Consider the following 19,464-nt stretch of genomic DNA (forward strand, 5'->3'; position numbering starts at 1 on the left):
ACAGCCAAAACATTCTTGTAAAAAAAAAAAAAGAGTTGGAGGACTTAAACCTCCTGATTTCAACATGCACTACAGGGTTATAGCAATTAAGACAACGCAGTATTGGCATAAAAAATAGACATCTAAATCTATAGAACAGAAGTGACTCTCCTGAAACAAGCCCTTACATTTATGGCCAATTAATTTCCCACAAAGGCACCAACACAATTCAATAGGGGAAAGTATAGTCTTTTCCCAAAGAGATGCTAAGCCAATCGGATATCTGTATGCAAAAAGATGAATTTAGACCCTTACGTTACACATACGCAATATAAGTTGAAATGGGTAGCCTTAATATGAACACCTACAACTGTAGAACTCTCAGGAAGAAAACATAGGAATGATAATCTCTGGTCTTGGGCAAGGAAAACATTCTTAGCTGTAACACAAGAGCTCAAGCAGTAAATAGAAAAAAAAATTGAGAAATTGGACTTCATCAAAATTAAAAACATTCACTCTTCAAAAGACACCAATAGGCAATTCACAGAATGGAAGAAAATACCTGCAAATCACATACTTGCTAAAGCCCAGAATATATTCTAGAACTCTTACAGGCCAATAATAAGAAGATGACTCCATTTAAAATGAATGTAAGATTCCTTCCAAAAAACATTTTATCAGAGTAGAAATAAACACATGAAATGATGCTCAACATCACTGGTTATGAGAGGAAGGAAAATTAAAACTGCAGGGAGAGCTATTTCACACCCACTAAAATGACTATAACCAGAAAGACAAGCAGGAACAAAGTAGGATGTGGAGAGACTGGAACTCACATCATTGCTGCTGGGAACGTAAGTGGGTGCAGCCATTTTGGAAAATAGTTTGGCAATTTCTTGAAAAGTTAAATGTAAATGTACCATATAACCCAGCAATTCCTTTGTTATGTGTCTACCCAAGAGAAATGAGAACATATGGCTACACAAAGACTTGCGTGTAAATGTTCACAGCATTATCTATAACAACCCAAATCCGGAAAGAACCCAAATAGTCACCAACTGCTGAATGTAATAAACGAAATACGGTCTATTACATACGTATTAAGAAGTGTGTATTTCTATGCATATGCATTTTAACAGCTCTTTATCTGTATGCTAAAGTGACCTATCAATGAAGTCCTGTAAACTATGTATTTTTCACACTCATAAGAATATGGACATATATATATGTATAATTTCATGTTAGCATCTCTTCAATTTTCAGCCCAGACACAAACCTGGGTTCAAATTCTAGTTCCCCTTCTAGCTCTGTGGCCGTGGGCTAGCTACTTAACCTCTCTGTGGCTGTAAAATCTGGAGGATAATATATATACCTGACAGGACTGGGGGATTAAATGAGATAAAATATATAAACTGCTTGGCACTAAGAAGCCATACCCAGTATTATTATTCGTCTTTTTGGAGTTTTATTTGCAAGTCTAGTTGTTTCCTCATCCTCTTGGTTGAAGAGAAGGAAGCCATGTCGTGCAGTGGAGAAAGCCACTCTGTCCTTCTAGCTGTCTGACTTCAAAGTTTTCACGTAAACTCTCAGAGCCTCCTTTGCCAAAATCTGGAGAGGAGGATAATCATCTCCCAGGACTTGTTAGGATTAGAGCCTTGTAAACTGCAAACGACAATAAAAGTCCAAGGTGCTGTATTAGGATAGCCTTCTGTTGCCCTCGATGCCACCCACGGGATGTTGTTAGAGGAACCCGAATAACCACTCATAGAGTGATGTGTAGTCATTTCTCAACCTCTGAGATTATAATCAAAGAACCTTCTCACGGCCGTGGTGGTGTAGCGAGTCGTCCCCAACATAAATGTTACCGTCCTGTTGCTTGAATCCGGAGGGAGAACTGTGCTACTCCCTATCTGAAACACTCCCCGCCTGTCCTCGTGAGCTATCAGGCTCAGCTAAATATGTCCCTGGCCAGCATGTTAATAATCCCCACTGGTTCTGAGACCTCCATCCACCACCGATGTCACATTCTTTGTGTTCAAATGTCTAGCTGACGTCTGCTGCTTAAAACAGCCCATGCTTTCACCCCCTCTCTGCATTGTCACGGCGCTGCATCACCGCTCTTAAAAGGCCCCTCCGAGCTCCAGCTGCTGACCAGCCTGCCACTTGCCTCCCTGCCTGCTTCTGGCTGCCTTGAATGCCCGGTTCTTCAAGCTCCTTGTGGGTCTGACAAAGCAGGGAGCATGTCTACCTTTGGCTACAGGAGAGGACTTAGCAAATATGAATCCATCGATGAGGATGAACTTCTCGCTTCCCTGTCAGCTGAGGAGCTGAAGGAGCTAGAGAGGGAGTTGGAAGACATTGAACCTGATCACAGACTTCCCGTGGGGCTCAGGCAAAAGAGTCTGACCGAGAAAACCCCCACGGGGACATTCAGCAGAGAGGCACTGATGGCCTATTGGGAAAAGGAGTCCCAAAAACTCTTGGAGAAGGAGAGGCTGGGGGAGTGTGGAAAGGTAGGCTCTCGGGTTTTTCCTTAGCTACTCCCACCCTCGGCCCCCCACCCCCAACACGGGAAACCTGTTTTCCCTAACTTTTCAGTCCGCTTCACTTGTCTTTTCTCATAACCCATTTGCACCTGCTACTGAACAATTCCTCAGGCCACCCAGTTGATCATAAGATGTAAAATTTTTAGCTGGGATCCCTTGATTGACTTCAGTCAATCAAGACGGTATTTTCTAGAGGAAAATAATCCAGAAGCAAGGCATGGGTTTAGATATATTGCAAAACGTAAGTCTAATTTGAGCTGTGAGTTGCTAATGTGGCATAATATGTGACTATATATATATATATATATATACACATATATATATAGCAGTTAAGTAAATTTATTTCCTTCTGTAAGGACAGAAGTGGGTACTCTGGTTGCTTTGACTGTGATGGTGGCTACAGTAAAAGTAATTCTTTTTTTCCAACACCAAGAAGTGAGCAGAGGTGGAAAGTCCGTGGGACTGAGAGCCAGGGGACCATATTTCAAGTTCCTGTGCTGTCCCTAAGTTTTAGACCTTGAACATATAGTCATCTCGGCAGGGCTCTCTTTTCCATCTGTCTATTGAGGAAGTTGAATCCAGGGTTTCTTCTGTAAATCAGGAACCCCTTTGAGATTTTGTTAAGTTACAGACCTCCTTAAGATAATGCACATGTGCTTGGGCATACATACACAAACTTTACGTGGAATTTGGAAATAATATCACACATCCTGAAACCCACCTGAGGACCCAGGTTAAGCATGCCTGTGTAGATGACCCCTAAGATTCCTTCCTACTTTATAATGGTGATCCTGAGACCTGGAAATGTTCTTCTATTAGAGCTCATGTGTTGTTAAGCTTTTGTTTTCTGCCCAGTAAACAGTTACTTTGAATTTTAAGTTACTTTAAGTTACTTTGAATTTGCATAGTAAGTCATTAACAGAAGAAAGTTCAAAAGACCATGCCCTGGGAAAATAGTAATGGCAATAACAATGTTAATACAGTATAATAAAGTCCTGAATTTGTGGGAGAACACAGGTCAGGAGCAACAGTTTAAAACCTCTGGGCTCCACTAGTATCATCTAAAATCAAAACGGCCTGAAGCCAATGGCAAGACTTCCACAGTACTAATCTAGGCGCTGTTAGATGATCTTGATGATAGGGTGTGTGGGCCACATTTGTAGCAAGATATGTGTGAGCTTTGTTCATGTCAATCATCGCGGGAAGGGCCACTGGGATCAGGCCAGGGTCTGCCAAGGCCACAGTGGCTGTCCGCAAGGAGGGGTGGAAGGAGGAGGTGAGGCCAGAGTTGGGCTGGTCAATTCCTCCACAACCATGAAACCATGATTTTTAGGGGGCTTTTTTTCTTTTTTTTCCTCTGATGTGAGAATGTGTGTCAAAAATCTGATAAAATATATAAAATATAACATTTTTATTATTGTCCTTAAAGAATTTCCTTGATAAAAAGATGAAAATTGCCACAGAATATCCAGGACAGACAGCCATCGTAGCAGTAACCCAACAAAGGCATTTTCATGCCATAGTGTCCTGAGATCAGTGGGAAACCAAGGGCAAAGCTGTTGTCAGCTATGATGGAACCCATCCTGATCCTGCCAGAGGTTTTGCTGATCCCTGCCAATGGCTTATCAGCTCAGTTAGAGAGGCTGTGTGTTGATGAACCAAATTTGATTCCTTTCTCGGTAGTCAGCTTTTCTCCCACTACACTTCCCCCAGCTGGCGGGCTGTCTCTGTAGTCACAAGGAGTGCTGAGCAGAAGCCTAAGGGTAGAGGGTATAAACCCATTCCCAGCCCAGGACAAAGCTCCAGGCGGTGGGCGGGTGGGTGGAGCGGGAGTGGCCGTGTAAGGGAAGAGCAGCGCAGAATGGACCAGGAGGAGGAATTGGGGGGCTGGCTTATCAGCTATCAGCTCTGTAAAGGCTTATGAAACTCACGTTCAGTGCCTGTTGAATGACAGCCTCTGCCCACTTGGGCCCACACACATTCTGCTGCCTTAAGCTCCAAGGGGCCTTGGAGACCAGAGGGTCTAGAGCTCCCCTAACTTGAGTATCTGCTGGGTGTCAGGCTAGGTGCCAGTAAGTTCACTCACATTATTTCATGGACTTCTCACCTTCTGCACATGAGAACCGAGACCAGGAGAGGTTAAGAAATTCAGTTGAAGTGAATAGCTTATAAGGAGAGCCAGACATTCAAACCAAGGTCTGTTGGTGCCAAGACCACCATTCTCAAAATGTGGGTGCCCAACCCCTCAGCATCACCTGGGAATTTCTCAGAAGCTCATTCTAGGGCTCCCCCAGACCTCCTGAGAGTGGGGCCCAGCATTCTGCGGGCTCACAAGCCCCCCAGGTGATCATGACACACACTACAGTTGAACACTGTAGTTTCTCCGAGACGTCTCAGAGCTTTACTGACTAAAAAAAAAAAAAAAAGCCATCTAGCTTTTTAGGGGGTAGACCCAAAACCAGAACCAAAAACCAAGCCTCTTGCCTCCTTGTTTGTGTAATGATGCCAGGGAGGTGATCGGGAGACATGGTCAGTCCCTTCTTGTTGCCTTATTTATTCCCCAAGAGTGCCAACATTTGCCTTCTCTAGACTCACCCCTCAGGCCTCACCCCACCCCCACCTTCCCATGTCCATTCGCACAAGGATCAAGGTTAACTACAGAGTGGTGGCAGATAGCAGACCTGGAACTGCATAGTCAGTCCAAATGCCAGAGAATACAGGAAGGAGGCAACCATTGTTTTGTCGCATCCTCTTACCTCCCTCTCCAGACCCTTTTCTCCCTGCTGGTGTCCTTCCCCTAGATGTCCCCCACCTAGGGCAGCTAACCCTCTCAGATCGTCTGGGACTATCTAGGCTTAAGAACTGGAAATCCTGCGTCCTGGGAAACCCTTCAGCCCCAGGTGAGCTGGGAGAGTCACCCCCCTAGGCTGGGCCCTGTTCTGATCCTCAGTGGCTGCTAGCCAGTGGGTTTAGATCCATTCAGTCAACAGATCTTTCCCGAGCCCCTACTACATGTTAGGCACTGGGCTAGGTGAACAAACCAGGCGTGATCCCTGTCCTCACCCAGCTGACAGTGTTTTGGGAAAAATGACAAAAAAGTAATTAAAATAGGTACTTTACTGGGGGCACTACGCTGCCATATATGGCAAGGATAATATGAGGGAATAATATGAGGAGGTGTTAAAGAGGGCTTCCTGGAAGAAGTGTCACGTAGATGTCACAGGACGACTCATTGCTGAATAACAGTTTCAGGTATTGTCCTCAGACACATTTTGAGGGGAAAACATCTCTTGAAGATAGAGCCTAAAAGTCTTTTAAAAACCAAAGGGGATAAAATATAATGGTGGCATGAAAGGCAGTATACCTTAGATTTTGAGACAGATCCTTTTCCTCCAACTACTGAAACAGCTAAAACTTCACACAAACACGCATGCACGCACACGCACCGCCAACGCACACTCAGCATCCCCCTTCCTCCCGCGCCTAAAGAAGGGAGTAAATAAAGACCAGACAACCATCCCAGGAGTGGCTGACCCGTTCCCCAGGCCATCACTTGGTGCCTGCTACTCCAAACAAGTGGATAACTGGAGGCTATTTTGTGGTAGCAACTGGGCAAACAAACCTGGAGACAGGCAGTGCTTTCCAAAGCTCATTCCACATGCCTCAGGCAGCAGGAGCCCTGGGGGGTTAAAAAAAAAAAAAAGGTTGCCAATGCAGAGGGAATAACCAAGGCTTTGGGGATGAGGGAGGGATTGGGGCTTTACAGGAGACAAAAGCAAGGACTAAAAAGATTGCACTAGGGGAACCTGGACTCTGTCAGCAATTCCCAGAATTTATTTTTTATTAGAAAAGATAGTAAGAAGAAAGAAAGAGACAGGGTCACTCAGCTTCTTAGTATAAAGTCTCGTAAACAGGAAAGACAAAGATAGACTTGAGATTGTGTTTGCCTGAAAGTCTTTCATAATTGATACATGGTAAATAATTTAAGACCATCAGGCGGGGGCAATGGCTTGCTTCAAGATTTTCTACTGTTCTCTGCTGTTTCACGTTATGGCTAGAATCTAGTTAGTGCCAGGGGCGATTAGCTTTCTCACCCCGTGTTTTCTGCAGTCCGTCTCATTTAACCCCGCACTAGCGTGAGATTTCAAGTTGACATGCAACAGGGGGTGACCTGAATGTTTTTCTGCGGAGCTAGGTTTTGACCTGCTCAGCTGCCCTGAGCAGCAGCTCTGCTGCATCGGCTTCTCTTCCCCGCAGCAGGCAGGGTCGTCAGCCGGTCTCAGGTGGTGTGGGGTCTCAGAGACCCTCTGCCGGGCTCTACCCCAGAGGAGATGAATGCTGGAGACTCAAAGGCCACCCTGCCTCTGCCTACACGTACACGAGCGGGGGCACAGAGCACCTGGCAGCTGTCGCAGCTGCTAGCGGAGGCCAATTTGAGGAAGAATTCTGAACATTCAAAATGGGAATCCATTAACACGTTGTATTTTTTTTTTGTCATTTTAAAATTTGAGGTGGCGAAATAAGGAAGGATAGCAGAGTGACTCCAGAAGGGAGAGTTCAATTTGCTAAATTCTAAGTAGACAAGGAGTCAAGTAGTTCAGAACAAGTAGTTAAGAGAATGAAAAATGTACCAAGGGTTTTCCAAAGCTGAAGTTCCAACTTATTTGTTCAAATTGGCAAAATGATAGTAAATTTAATAAATAGAATTCTGGGTATTTATTCTGCAGAAAACAAAAGAAATGTTTGTTTAAAAAAAACTGTTGAGGGGCGCCTGGGTGGCACAGCGGTTAAGCGTCTGCCTTCGGCTCAGGGCGTGATCCCGGCGTTACGGGATCGAGCCCCACGTCAGGCTCCTCTGCTATGAGCCTCCTTCTTCCTCTCCCACTCCCCCTGCTTGTGTTCCCTCTCTCGCTGGCTGTCTCTATCTCTGTCCGATAAATAAATAAAAAAAATCTTAAAAAAAAAAAAAAAACTGTTGAAAGTGATGCAATGAAATGTTAACCCTGGTTATCTATCCCAACTAGAGAGGTCAAAAGCAAGAGATGAAGTTTTTCCTTACATGCTTTTGTATTATTTGCCATGTGTTACTTCCCTTTTTTATTTACTGAGATATAACTGACATCTAACATTGACATACAACATAATGATTTCATACATTGCAAAAACCATGTGTTACTTTTGTAAATTAAAAACAAAATGTGCTTAAAAATACCAACTTAATGATGATCCCGTGCTCTTCAGGTCGCTGAAGAAGACAAAGAAGAGAGTGAGGAAGAGCTTATCTTCACCGAAACTAACAGTGAGGTTTCTGAGGAGGTGTATACAGAAGAGGAGGAGGACGACGACGAAGAGGAGGAGGAGGAAGAGGAGGAAGAGGAAGGAACAACTGAAAAGGAGAAAGGTATTAATGGAACTGTAAATTATGATAGCATCGATTCTGATAACTCAAAGCCAAAGACATTTAAAAGTCAAATAGAAAACATAAATTTGACCAATGGCCACAGTGGAAGGAACACGGAGTCACCGGCTGCCATTCACCCTTGCGGAAACCCTACGGTGATCGAGGATGCCTTGGAAAAGATTAGGAACAACGACCCCGACACCACAGAGGTCAACTTGAACAACATTGAGAACATCACGTCGCAGACCCTTGCCCGCTTCGCTGAGGCCCTCAAGGGCAACACGGTGGTGAAGACCTTCAGTCTGGCCAACACGCGCGCAGACGACAGTGCGGCCATGGCCATTGCGGAAATGCTCAAAGTCAACGAGCACATCACCAACATCAACGTGGAGTCCAACTTTATCACGGGCAAGGGTATCCTGGCCATCATGAGAGCTCTGCAGCACAACACGGTGCTCACCGAGCTGCGCTTCCACAACCAGAGGCACATCATGGGCAGCCAGGTGGAGATGGAGATCGTTAAGCTGCTCCGGGAGAACACCACGCTGCTGAGGTTGGGCTACCATTTTGAGCTCCCAGGACCAAGAATGAGCATGACGAGCCTCTTGACAAGAAATATGGATAAACAGAGGCAGAAGCGGATGCAGGAGCAAAAACAAGAGGGCTATGACGGAGGAGCCAATCTTAGGACCAAAGTCTGGCAAAGAGGAACACCTGGCTCCTCACCTTACGCATCTCCCAGGCACTCTCCCTGGTCATCCCCCAAACTCCCCAAGAAAGTCCAAACTGTGAGGAGCCGCCCTCCATCTCCTGTGGCTCCACCCCCTCCTCCGCCGCCACCACCCCCGCCGATTCCCCCGCAAAGGCTGCCACCTCCTCCTCCGCCACCGCCTCCTCCCCTCCCAGAGAAAAAACTAATCACCCGAAACATCGCAGAAGTCATCAAACAACAGGAGAGTGCCCAGCGGGCATTACAAAATGGACAGAAAAAGAAAAAAGGGAAAAAGGTTAAGAAACAACCAAACAATATTCTAAAGGAAATTAAAAATTCCCTGAGGTCAGTGCAAGAAAAGAAAATGGAAGACAGTTCCCGGCCTTCTACCCCACTGAGATCAGCTCATGAGAATCTCATGGAAGCTATTCGGGGAAGCAGCATAAAACAGCTAAAGCGGGTAAGTAACCCGAGTGCAGGTTTGGGGCATGGATGTAGCGAGTGACTGAGCCTCCATTGCACGATGGTGCCGAAGTCACCTCTAAAAATGTTTATTAATGTTTAAGATATTTTAGTATGCAAGAGCAAGCCTCCAAATTTGGAACACCAGGAGCAGGTCACCAGGGAGCACATTTCCATTTGAGAAGTGTGCCTGGACCACCTTCTTAGCATCTCAGTTCTGGAAGGACCAGGACTATTTTAAGACACTCCAACATTTAAAAATTCTGATTCCCTTAATAAGAAAACCGGGGAATATAATTTACATTCCAAAAAGATTCATCACTTGTCAACATTTTTGTCACAGAATTGCTAGTGGTTTACCACCTCATTTATCCACGAAATTTGAATACTGAATAGCGCACAGCAATGATCAATCTATATCTGTGTTTGTCTCAGAGACTACTGCTAGAGACGTACCCTACAGATATTTTTCACTTTATCATTTGTGTTGTTTTATTGAAAGAAAATTCCCTATTTTTGTAGGTGGAAGTTCCAGAAGCCCTTCGATAGAAACATGATCTTTAGAAGAGGATGGAGAACCACTCAGTGGTATTAAATAAGGCGCCTTGTGAGATGTTTCTACAGTAACTTCTTCAATTCGAAATGTTTCCTGACTTTAAAAATAGCCTCACCCATTAATTCCAAAAAAAATTTTTAAGAAACAATCGGCATGTTTCTTCTGTAAATATGAAAATAAACTACTTTTTTTTTTTATGTTATGAGCTTTGTATGGGCAAGAAGCAGGTTATTTGAAGATGCTCTTACATGAATGTGTTGATAACTCTGAGCTGTAATGAGTTAATGAAATGTGCTGTTATTTTTGTAATCCCAATAAATTTGGATTGAAGTTTTTTGGTTTTTTTTTTTTTTTTAAATACAAACCAATTTGTGTGTGTGTGTGAGTTGATATATCTGTCAGGTATGTATGTAACATTGCCAAATATTAAAAATATGACATTCTCACCCAAAAAGGGTTTGGGTCTTTAGCACTTTCCTTTCTTTGTTTTCTCATGTCCAAGAAAATTTGATCAGAGCTCTTTCTAAAAAGTCTGAAATCAAAAATGTTTTTTCTAAATTTTTTTTTGTTTTTCTTTTTTTTAAGATTTTATTTATTTATTTGACAGAGAGAGACAGACAGCGAGAGAGGGAACACAAGCGGGGGAGTGGGAGAGGAAGAAGCAGACTCATAGTGGAGGAGCCTGATGTGGGGCTCGATCCCATAACGCCGGGATCACGCCCTGAGCGGAAGGCAGACGCTTAACGACTGCGCCACCCAGGCGCCCCATTTTTTCTAAATTTTTAAAAAGATTTTATTTATTTGAGAGAGAGCAAGTAGAGCAGTGGGGAAGGGCAGAGGCAGAGGGAGAAACACACCCTCTGCTGAGCAAGGAGCCCAATGTGGGACTCCATCCCAGGACCCTGGGATCATGACCTGAGCCAAAGGCAGCCGCCCAACCAACTGAGCCACCAGGTGCCCTAAAATCAAAAATTTTCTTAAAAGTCTTCTTGGTAGTGAGATAAAAGCTCTAGAGAAGACCCCAAAGTGGCCGTTATCATAGTGTGTGCATTGACCTTAGACCCAGGATGTCATCTGACATTCCTACATTTCCAGAAGGCTGATAGGTACCGAGGAGTCAACTCAATATTTACAACTATTTCTGGAAGAAAAAAAAAATGAAGGAAAGCTTCTTGGTAGAGGAAATAGTGTTGGAGGAATTCCTAGAAAATAAGCCCTGAATTCAGAGCTATCTTGTGGCTGACACTAAAGATTCAGGACTCAACTCTCCCTTTGAATTCTCCTTAGATGAACCTTAGTCCGGTGGGTCTCAGCCTTTTTGTGCCCTACACAAATGGTGACATGGACGTCCTCGACACACATCCCAGGACAAAGGCACATGTATTTCTAACCCCCAAATATCATTCGATCCCACCTCCCTCTCACTCAAGGAAGGTCTGAATTCAAATAAGAGAAAGACATATCAGAGATTACCCTCATCCCACTCCAGTGCTCCACCCAATTTATGAAAGCTATAAAATCTCTTCTAAAGTCCTTTGTATTAACTATGATTAGCAATGTTTCCTCTGTATCCTGCAGAGTCTAACAGTGGTCCTGGCAAGGTCTCTGGGCCACCCATTCGATGATTGTTTGCTCTATGTACAAACCTTTGGATTATCTCCAATCAAGAGGATTATGTTTCACTAGGAAATTTGTCCAATAGTTCTTGGGTCTGTTTCTTTTAGTCTGTTTCTATCGTTCTCTTACTCAGTAAGCACCACCTCTACAATCTCTGAAGGAGGGGGCCAGAGGCCTGTGAGCTAAGTCAATGCCCTGGCTCCATGGGGGAGTGACTGACACTTTCTGAACTACCTGAATTGTCTCAGGGATACATCCTCCCCAAAAAACTTCAAAAGGTGCAAAACAAAACAAAACATTATAAAGCCCATCATAAGACAGGCATGATGTGATCAGATACCAAACGGGTACATTTATCATTCAGGAAAGACACTGCTAGAAGGTTAAGAATGTGTGCTGTAAACATTTGAGGTGCTATGACTCTATTCAGCACAGGACAGGGATGAGTTCATCCTGTCTGCAAACTCATAGAGTTTGTATGGAAACTAATTAGTTCATCCTCTATAAAGAGCTTTCAGCTCACTGGGAGAAGAGTGTCCAAGAGCAGATGAAGTGTTTAGGCTGTGATTTATACCTGCACATTAATCTCCTGAAGTACACATCATCCGGGTTTGAAACGGGGCCAGGATGCTGAGTCTCACCGCGGGTCAGGAGCCCGGCTCCCCCAGGCATTTATAACTCAGTGTCAGCAGGATGTTGATTTAATACCTGCCCTGACGTAGTTGCTCCAAATGAGGAAAAAGAAGAGGTACTAACAGGCTGTAAGGCCTATACTGAGGTGCACCGAGGAGTAGGGCACATCGTAGGTTCTGGAAAAGACCTCCTAACCACTTCCTTTCATGACAGTGTTAACATTATCTTTTCTTTATTGCTCTGAGGCTTGAAAGGTGGAGTCTTGTATTCATTAATCACCAAATAGCATGGCCTACAAGACTAAGAATTGACCTAAGAATTACAGAACTCAGAGGGCGCCTGGGTGGCACAGTGGTTAAGCATCTGCCTTCGGCTCAGGGCGTGATCCCAGCGTTATGGGATCGAGCCCCACATCAGGCTCCTCCGCTATGAGCCTGCTTCTTCCTCTCCCACTCCCCCTGCTTGTGTTCCCTCTCTCGCTGGCTGTCTCTATCTCTGTCGAATAAATAAAAAATAAAATCTTTAAAAAAAAAAAGAATTACAGAACTCAGAAATATGGTACAACGTTAATGCCCTTGACAACAGACACAAAGATCTTCTAAATGCCTACCTACCATGATCCGGGCACTTTTCTGGATGCTGAGGATACGCAGTAAACGAAAGAGATAAAATCCCTGTCCTTGTGCGATTGACATTCTCATCAAGAGAAGTTCCACTGTTCCTTCAAGCATCATACATTTACTTACCAGGTGCCTCCTGTGTATAAGACCCTCTGTTCAGTGCTGGGGAAACCAAGTTAAATTAGAAAATGTCTCCTCACTCCCACTCCTCAAAGCAGGGAATCCTGAGAAAACCATCCCCTCCTGAATATGTGGTAAGAACTGACTTAGAGACAGGTTTAGGGCTCTATGTGGGCACTGAGGAAGCCTGGTCATCTAAACTTAGTGTTAGCAAACTTTTTCTGGAAAGAATTAAGGAGTAAATGTTTGAGACTTTGTGGGCCATTTGGTCTCTGCCAAAACTATTCAACTTTGCCCCTATGGGGCAAAAACAGGCATAGGCAATATGTAAATGTGAGAAGCATGAGTGTGTTCTAATAAACTTTATTTATAGACATTCAAATTTGAATTTTATATAATATTCCTGAGTTGTTAACTTTCCTCTTTTGACTTTTTCAACCATTTAAAACTGTAAATTCTCTTATTAGTTCACAGGCTGTTGGATGTATTTGACTTGTGAGCCACAGTTTGCCATAGACCCTTAACCAAAAGCAGATAAGGGATTAAGAAAAGCTTCTCAGGGGGGTACCTGGGTGGCTCAGTGGGTTGAGCATCTGACTTGATTTTGGCTCAGGTCATGATCTCAGGGTTGTGAGATTGATCCCCACGTCGGGCTCCATGCTGGATGTGGAGCCTGCTTGGGATTCTCTTTCTGACCCTCCCCCACCTCTCTCTCCCTCCCTCTTTTTTTCTCTCTCTCCCCCTCTCTTGAAAAAAAAAAAAGTAAGAAAAGAAAGGCTTTTCAGGGTCAGTAACACATGATTTTTTAGCTAGGCTAAAAAAAGAGTCAAATGATGGGGCTAGAGAATAAGGAAGGATATTTAAGTTTGAGGAAACAGGGCAATATAGAAAATAGTTGAAAATCATAGGGTTTAATAATTCTGTAAAAACAAGGATTTGGTAAAGAGTTACTATTTCAGTCTTCTTTTCTAGTATTGATAATTTTGGTAAATTAAAATGAGAATTATTGTATATATTCTCTAGGGACTTCTTTTTTTTTTTTTAAGATTTTATTTATTTATTCGACAGAGACAGAGACAGCCAGCGAGAGAGGGAACACAAGCAGGGGGAGTGGGAGAGGAAGGCAGGCTCCCAGCAGAGGAGCCTGATGTGGGGCTCGATCCCATAACGCCGGGATCACGCCCTGAGCTGAAGGCAGACGTTTAACTGCTGTGCCACCCAGGCGCCCCTCTAGGGACTTCTTTTTTACAAAAATAGTATGTGATCATTTAAAAAAAGTCAGAATATACAAAAAGCGAAAGAACCTAACGAATCCCCATGTTCCCACCCACACAGAGCAACCACTGATGAGGCTTCAGTGTATATCCTTTCAGATTCTCCTTAATATACATAAACATGTTACTATGTTTTCTACAAAAAGGGAAGATAGTATACATACCATTGTACAACCCACCATGTTTTATGTAAGAAAGTTCAACAACTGTTGGCTATTTAGGTTATTTTGATTAGTCCTCTGATGTTGGATATATAGTTTGTGTCAACCCATCCCTTTGAGTTATTCTGACTTGAATCTCTTCCACAAAGCCCTTAGAAGAACTGATTGATGAATGATTGACAGCTAAAAAGCCATTTCCCAGATAGACAAGAGCTGTGAGCCATCATTGTGGTACACCAAAACTGGAAATTAGGTTTCAACCAAATTGTCATGTTTACCAACTTTCTCACAGCCAAATTATATGCCTATCTGAACCGCAGAGGCATGCATTAGTAAGATGCTTTCAACAAGTTCATACAATTTTCTGCTTCTGAATAAAAAAGGCTGGGATGAATTGAGTTACAGAAGTCCAACCTGAACAACTCAGTGCAAGTTAAGAAATGTGGACTTAATTATGAAAGTCCTGGGAGCATCAAAGAATTTCAAGAGGAGGAGTGACATGATGTTTATATAGATTTTAAAAATATGACCTGTGTAACCAAGAGAAGGATGGGTTCCTTGAGGTTCAGGCTGGTGGCAGGAAGACCAGTCGGGAGACCATTATAATCATTTAAGAATGAACTGATACAAATTTGAACAGCAAATGCTGCCTAAGTATAAATAGAGCAGAGACTAAGAAAGCACCTACCCCACAGAATTTAGTAACTGGCTAGGTGTAGAAGGCAGGAGGCAATGAAAGAGAGGAGTCTATCCTGACACTTGTGCTCCTGGCTGGGCCACTGGGTGGATAGTGGTGCCAAAAGTGGGACAGCAGCAGGTGTTGGAGGAAGAAGATGACTTCAGTTTTAAATACATTGTCTGAGGTGCCAGTCCATTCGAACACATGGCTGGGTCTAGAATGATGGGGGTGGGATTCCTGCTGCAAATAAGGGTTTGGGGGGCATGTGGCATGAGTGGCATTTAAAGATGCGGGTCTGGATACGGTCACTCAGGGAGTGTGGAGAACGCAGAGGCTAAGTATAACAGAGAGAAGAAAAGGAGAATCGTGTGGCAAAGCAGAGAGTTGCACTGAGGAAGAAGCCATCAGAGCCATAAAATGTCTCAGCAAGTTCTGGAGCTTGATGGCGTTCACTTGAACTGGTGGTCTGGGGAAAGCCAGTCTAGAGGAGCAGTGGCGATGGAAATCAGATTGTAGGGCTAGGGTGGGGCACTCACTGAGATGAAGAGTGTGGTGCAATGCTTCATGAGAGGGTATGCTGCTGGTGGGAGAGCAGAGCGTCCCCAACTCTCAGAATAAAGAAGGCACAGCCTCCTGGTATGTCATTTACTTGACATGAGAAATGAGAGTTACATTTTATACACACACAGTCATTTTTCCTTGACATGAGAAAAAATTACATTATTTATATACTTATATATAATTTTATATATATTTTTATGTCAAGGAAAAATGATGTGTGTGTGCATATCTATATCTCCTGATTTTTGAAAGTTTGCATAATGCCACTTTGCTTTTATGGAAGACATATATTAGAACCTGTTTTCACTGACCAAAAGGAATCCAAAGAGGATTTTCACCTTTACAAAAAAGTGAGAATAACATTCAGTGTGTGTTTGGCAGCGAGCCGTTATGGAGGTAGTGCGCACATCAAGCAGCGAGGGCCCCCCAAGTCCCCTCCCCAGGACCTGCCCTCGCCGTCTCAGCATCAAGCCTCCGTGACAGTATCTTCTCATCATTCTTCCTGGAATGGCCAACAGTGGTCTGGGATCAAAAAGGAACATGGTTGAGAAATGCAGTTCTAGGGGCAAGACTGGTCCCAGGTCCTACACATGGAGGCTAAAGGGCTCCAATGAGCACCCAACGGTACCATTTCCTTTGTGCACATTGTAGGGCCAGAGTTCTAAGACTATTACCATCCACTCTCACTGCCCCACCTCCCTCAAAGCCTCCACCCCTTTTCTATGTGTTATCGGGGCGCAGTGGTCGGGCTATCATCAGGAGTGGCTATGCAAGCTACCGCCAGGAGAGCATTTGAGCAAGCCAGGGACTGACAACTCCAAAATGAACGTCCTATTCTCTAGATGAATGATCTTGAGGTAAAATTAGTATGATCTTTAAAACTCTAATGACAAATTTGCACTCTAAAGTGGAAGTTTTTACTTGGACATGATCTGTTATATTAGCTATGCTGCACTAATTTTCAGACGACTAATCACTTGTTCCAGATTGAAACGTTGTGCAATTAGCTATATAACCTTTATTATAAGCTAAACGGTTTCTTAGCAACACAACTTTTGTGGAGTTACATATTTTGAATTTTTAAAAGTTAGACATATAATTGAAAAGCATACTAGTCTGTGTTAACACTAGCACAAACTAATCTGTGTTAACACTAGCACAAACTGCTCCATTTTCTCTTCTTCCTGAATGAAATCTCAGATAATCCATCTGAGTGATCACTGTCACATAAACGCAAAAACAGATGATCAAAAGTCAGTCTCAGGTTACAATTTGCAAGTTGCCCTCCCTCAATTTATCCTGAATTTATCCCTGAATTTAATTCCTTTTCAAGCCAGTGGCCGAGTGGTGGCAGCACCCCAGATTAAAAACCAGTACATCCATGTGAACATAACCCAACAAATGGCTGCTCAGAGGAACTCTTTTTTTAAAAATATTTTTATTACATTATGTTAGTCACCATACAGTACATCCCTGGTTTTTGATGTAAAGTTCGATGATTCATTAGTTGCGTATAACACCCAATGCACTATGCAATACGTGCCCTCCTTACTACCCAACACCAGCCTATCCCATTCCTGCACCCCCCTCCCCTCTGAAGCCCTCACTTTGTTTCTCAGAGTCCATAGTCTCTCATGCTTCATTCCCCCTTCTGATTACCCCCCCTTTCTTTATCCCTTTCTTCTCCTACCGATCTTCCTAGTTCTTATGTTCCATAGATGAGAGAAACCATATGATAATTATCTTTCTCTGCTTGACTTATTTCACTTAGCGTTATCTCAGAGGAACTCTTTACAAACTCTTCAGCAAAAGTGGGGAAATTAAAGGACAGTTTTTGGACACTAGAAGGAAGAGTCAGAGGGAAAAACACATGCATTTACATATATTTATGATTGTCTTTTTAGAAGTTATACTTTAGTCTTCTGCAGCTTTATTTTTTATCCACATGGTACCAGTTGGAAGTTGTGGGGCCTACCCAGGAGACCAGCAGAAAGCTGAAAATATAGGTCAGGAGGAGCAAGGTAATACTAACACCCTCATTTATTTTTCACTAAATGCTGCCAAGGATTTTTTGTGACTCTTTTCAGAGACACTCATAGGTAGTTTAACAGGAATCTTGATTTGTTAGGATGGATAATTATGCTTTTACCTCAGAAGCTATTAGTGGTGAATGTTGTTTTTAAAGAAATGTGAATTTTTTTAACATAACCAAAAAAAAAAAAAAAGAGGCAAAACAAATCCAATTTTGTCTCCACACATGATATTCATAAATTAAAAGTCACCACTGGAGTGATAAAAATATGAAATAAATGGAAAATGCTTAAGGAAAGGAGACACATTGGCAGAGATTACTTTGAGTTCAGAGAGAGGACTCTGAGGTAATTCCAAATAAATTCTTGTGTCATCATTTATTAAGCATTTGGGATTACTCAAACATGTTAGTGACCTAATCTAATATTTCAAATGGAAAAAAAATATATTTCAATGCTGATGGAAAGGGGAACAAGGGTTGGGGATGAGCAAACCAAAGACAAATTATAAAAATACTATATTCTATTCACTGGATGCTCCCAATATATGAGCCTGTACTAATGTCACAGCTTGCCTGGGGCCTTGGCTTGCTTCAGTGGCTGCAGGTTTAGCTGCATGATTGTAACATATTTTCCTGTTAAATTTTTTTTTCTGGAAAACAGAGTGACAGCATTTCCCTTTGGGCCTTTGCACGTGCAGAAGCAGAACAATCCCTAGCCGTCTACATTTGAAGTAAAGCTGTTAGAGTAATATATATATATATATTTTTACCCAGACTATCATTGATGACTTAATGCACCTGGAAGGCAGGGAACTGTGGTGGTTAAAGGCACATCCTCTGTATTAAGACAGACTTAAATCTGAGGCTCAGCTCTGCCAGGTACCAGCTATTTAACTTCGTGCAAATTGTGTAAACTATTGTATTTGCCTTGGCTGAAAACTGTGACAAGTTCCTCATGTAAAATATTTCATGCAGTGTCCAACTGCACGTTAATAAGTGCTTTAATAAATACTCGTTAGTATTAAAATGGATACTTTTAAAAATACGACGTGCCTCAAAGGAAAAACATCTCGATGGAAAAATAAATGGGCATGGAGTAAGCACAGCCCTGGGGCTTTTGAAGACCCCTTAAATGGCTTCATCATTGTCATCAAAAAGTAGCCCAGTCTGAAACTTGGTGAGTGTCCACATTACAGTTCCCCCTGCAGAAGGGAGACAGGGTTGGGGGTGTCTCCCCGAGGAAGTCAGAGAGCAGTGGACACTGGGAATAGCAAACTAAGTGGGCAGGTGTTGACTGTGCCCTCTGGGAAAAGTGTTTATTAGAAAAACACTTGTAGCTATACTGGAATTAAAATTACAACTTAATTTTTTAAAAAGGGAAAGCAAAAAACCCTGAGAAACACTTGTACGGGTTGGTAAATGTATTGCCAATATTTCTTCCTATTACTTACATGAAGTCCACGGGACCCTCACTGGGCTACTTCCCAATACCAACTCACAAGCTTCAAGAACACACACATGCAAACCCGATCCTCTTCTGTGCATTCTATATTCCCAGCCCTCTTAATTACCTGACAATTACTGTTCATTTCGGTGACAGGGGAAGGAAGTAGAAGGGAATGACAGGAACCATACAACAAAAAATTGTATTAGCACAAGGGAGGTTATTGCTACCATATTAAGAGAAATAGTAATGCTGGAGAGTGACTTAAGGGGACAACGCTTACAAGAGAAATAGTTAACTCAGACAGGAAAGCAATCCCCGTGATTTTCTGAAACTTGTTGCTTCTTCTGGTTTCCTATTCAACATGGTGCAGTAGTTTCTATCTTTGGGGGAGATGCTGTGAAAAATTGCCAACCGGAATTTAAGTCTGGAAACCAAACAACTTGGGAAAAATTTTTCTGTATTTTGAACTTTACACGGCATCATTTTTGTTCCTCCAAAAGACTTGCCAGAACAGCTCTGGTAAGTCAATTAATACCATTGTCAAGGTCACATTAATTCAGGCCAGTTATTTCAGAAGAAATAGATTACAGTCTACGTGTTGCCAGCACCTACATTTCGCCGAACAGTATGTTGGATATCGAGAGCCTGCTTGCCCGAAATGCCA

General features: G+C 42.9%; 1 protein-coding gene across 1 annotated transcript; it reads left to right on the forward strand.

The window, feature by feature from the left end:
• Window positions 1–2,219: 2,219 nt before the first annotated feature.
• LMOD2 (leiomodin 2) lies at window positions 2,220–9,991 on the forward strand. Its single transcript, XM_011224703.3, has 3 exons — window positions 2,220–2,492; window positions 7,767–9,098; window positions 9,623–9,991. Exons 1-3 carry the CDS (start codon window positions 2,220–2,222, stop codon window positions 9,647–9,649), a joined length of 1,632 nt encoding a protein of 543 aa, XP_011223005.2. The 3' UTR covers window positions 9,650–9,991.
• The last annotated feature ends 9,473 nt before the right edge of the window (window positions 9,992–19,464 follow it).

Source organism: Ailuropoda melanoleuca, chromosome 1 (assembly GCF_002007445.2).
Source record: "Ailuropoda melanoleuca isolate Jingjing chromosome 1, ASM200744v2, whole genome shotgun sequence".
Taxonomy (NCBI): Eukaryota; Metazoa; Chordata; class Mammalia; order Carnivora; family Ursidae; genus Ailuropoda; species Ailuropoda melanoleuca.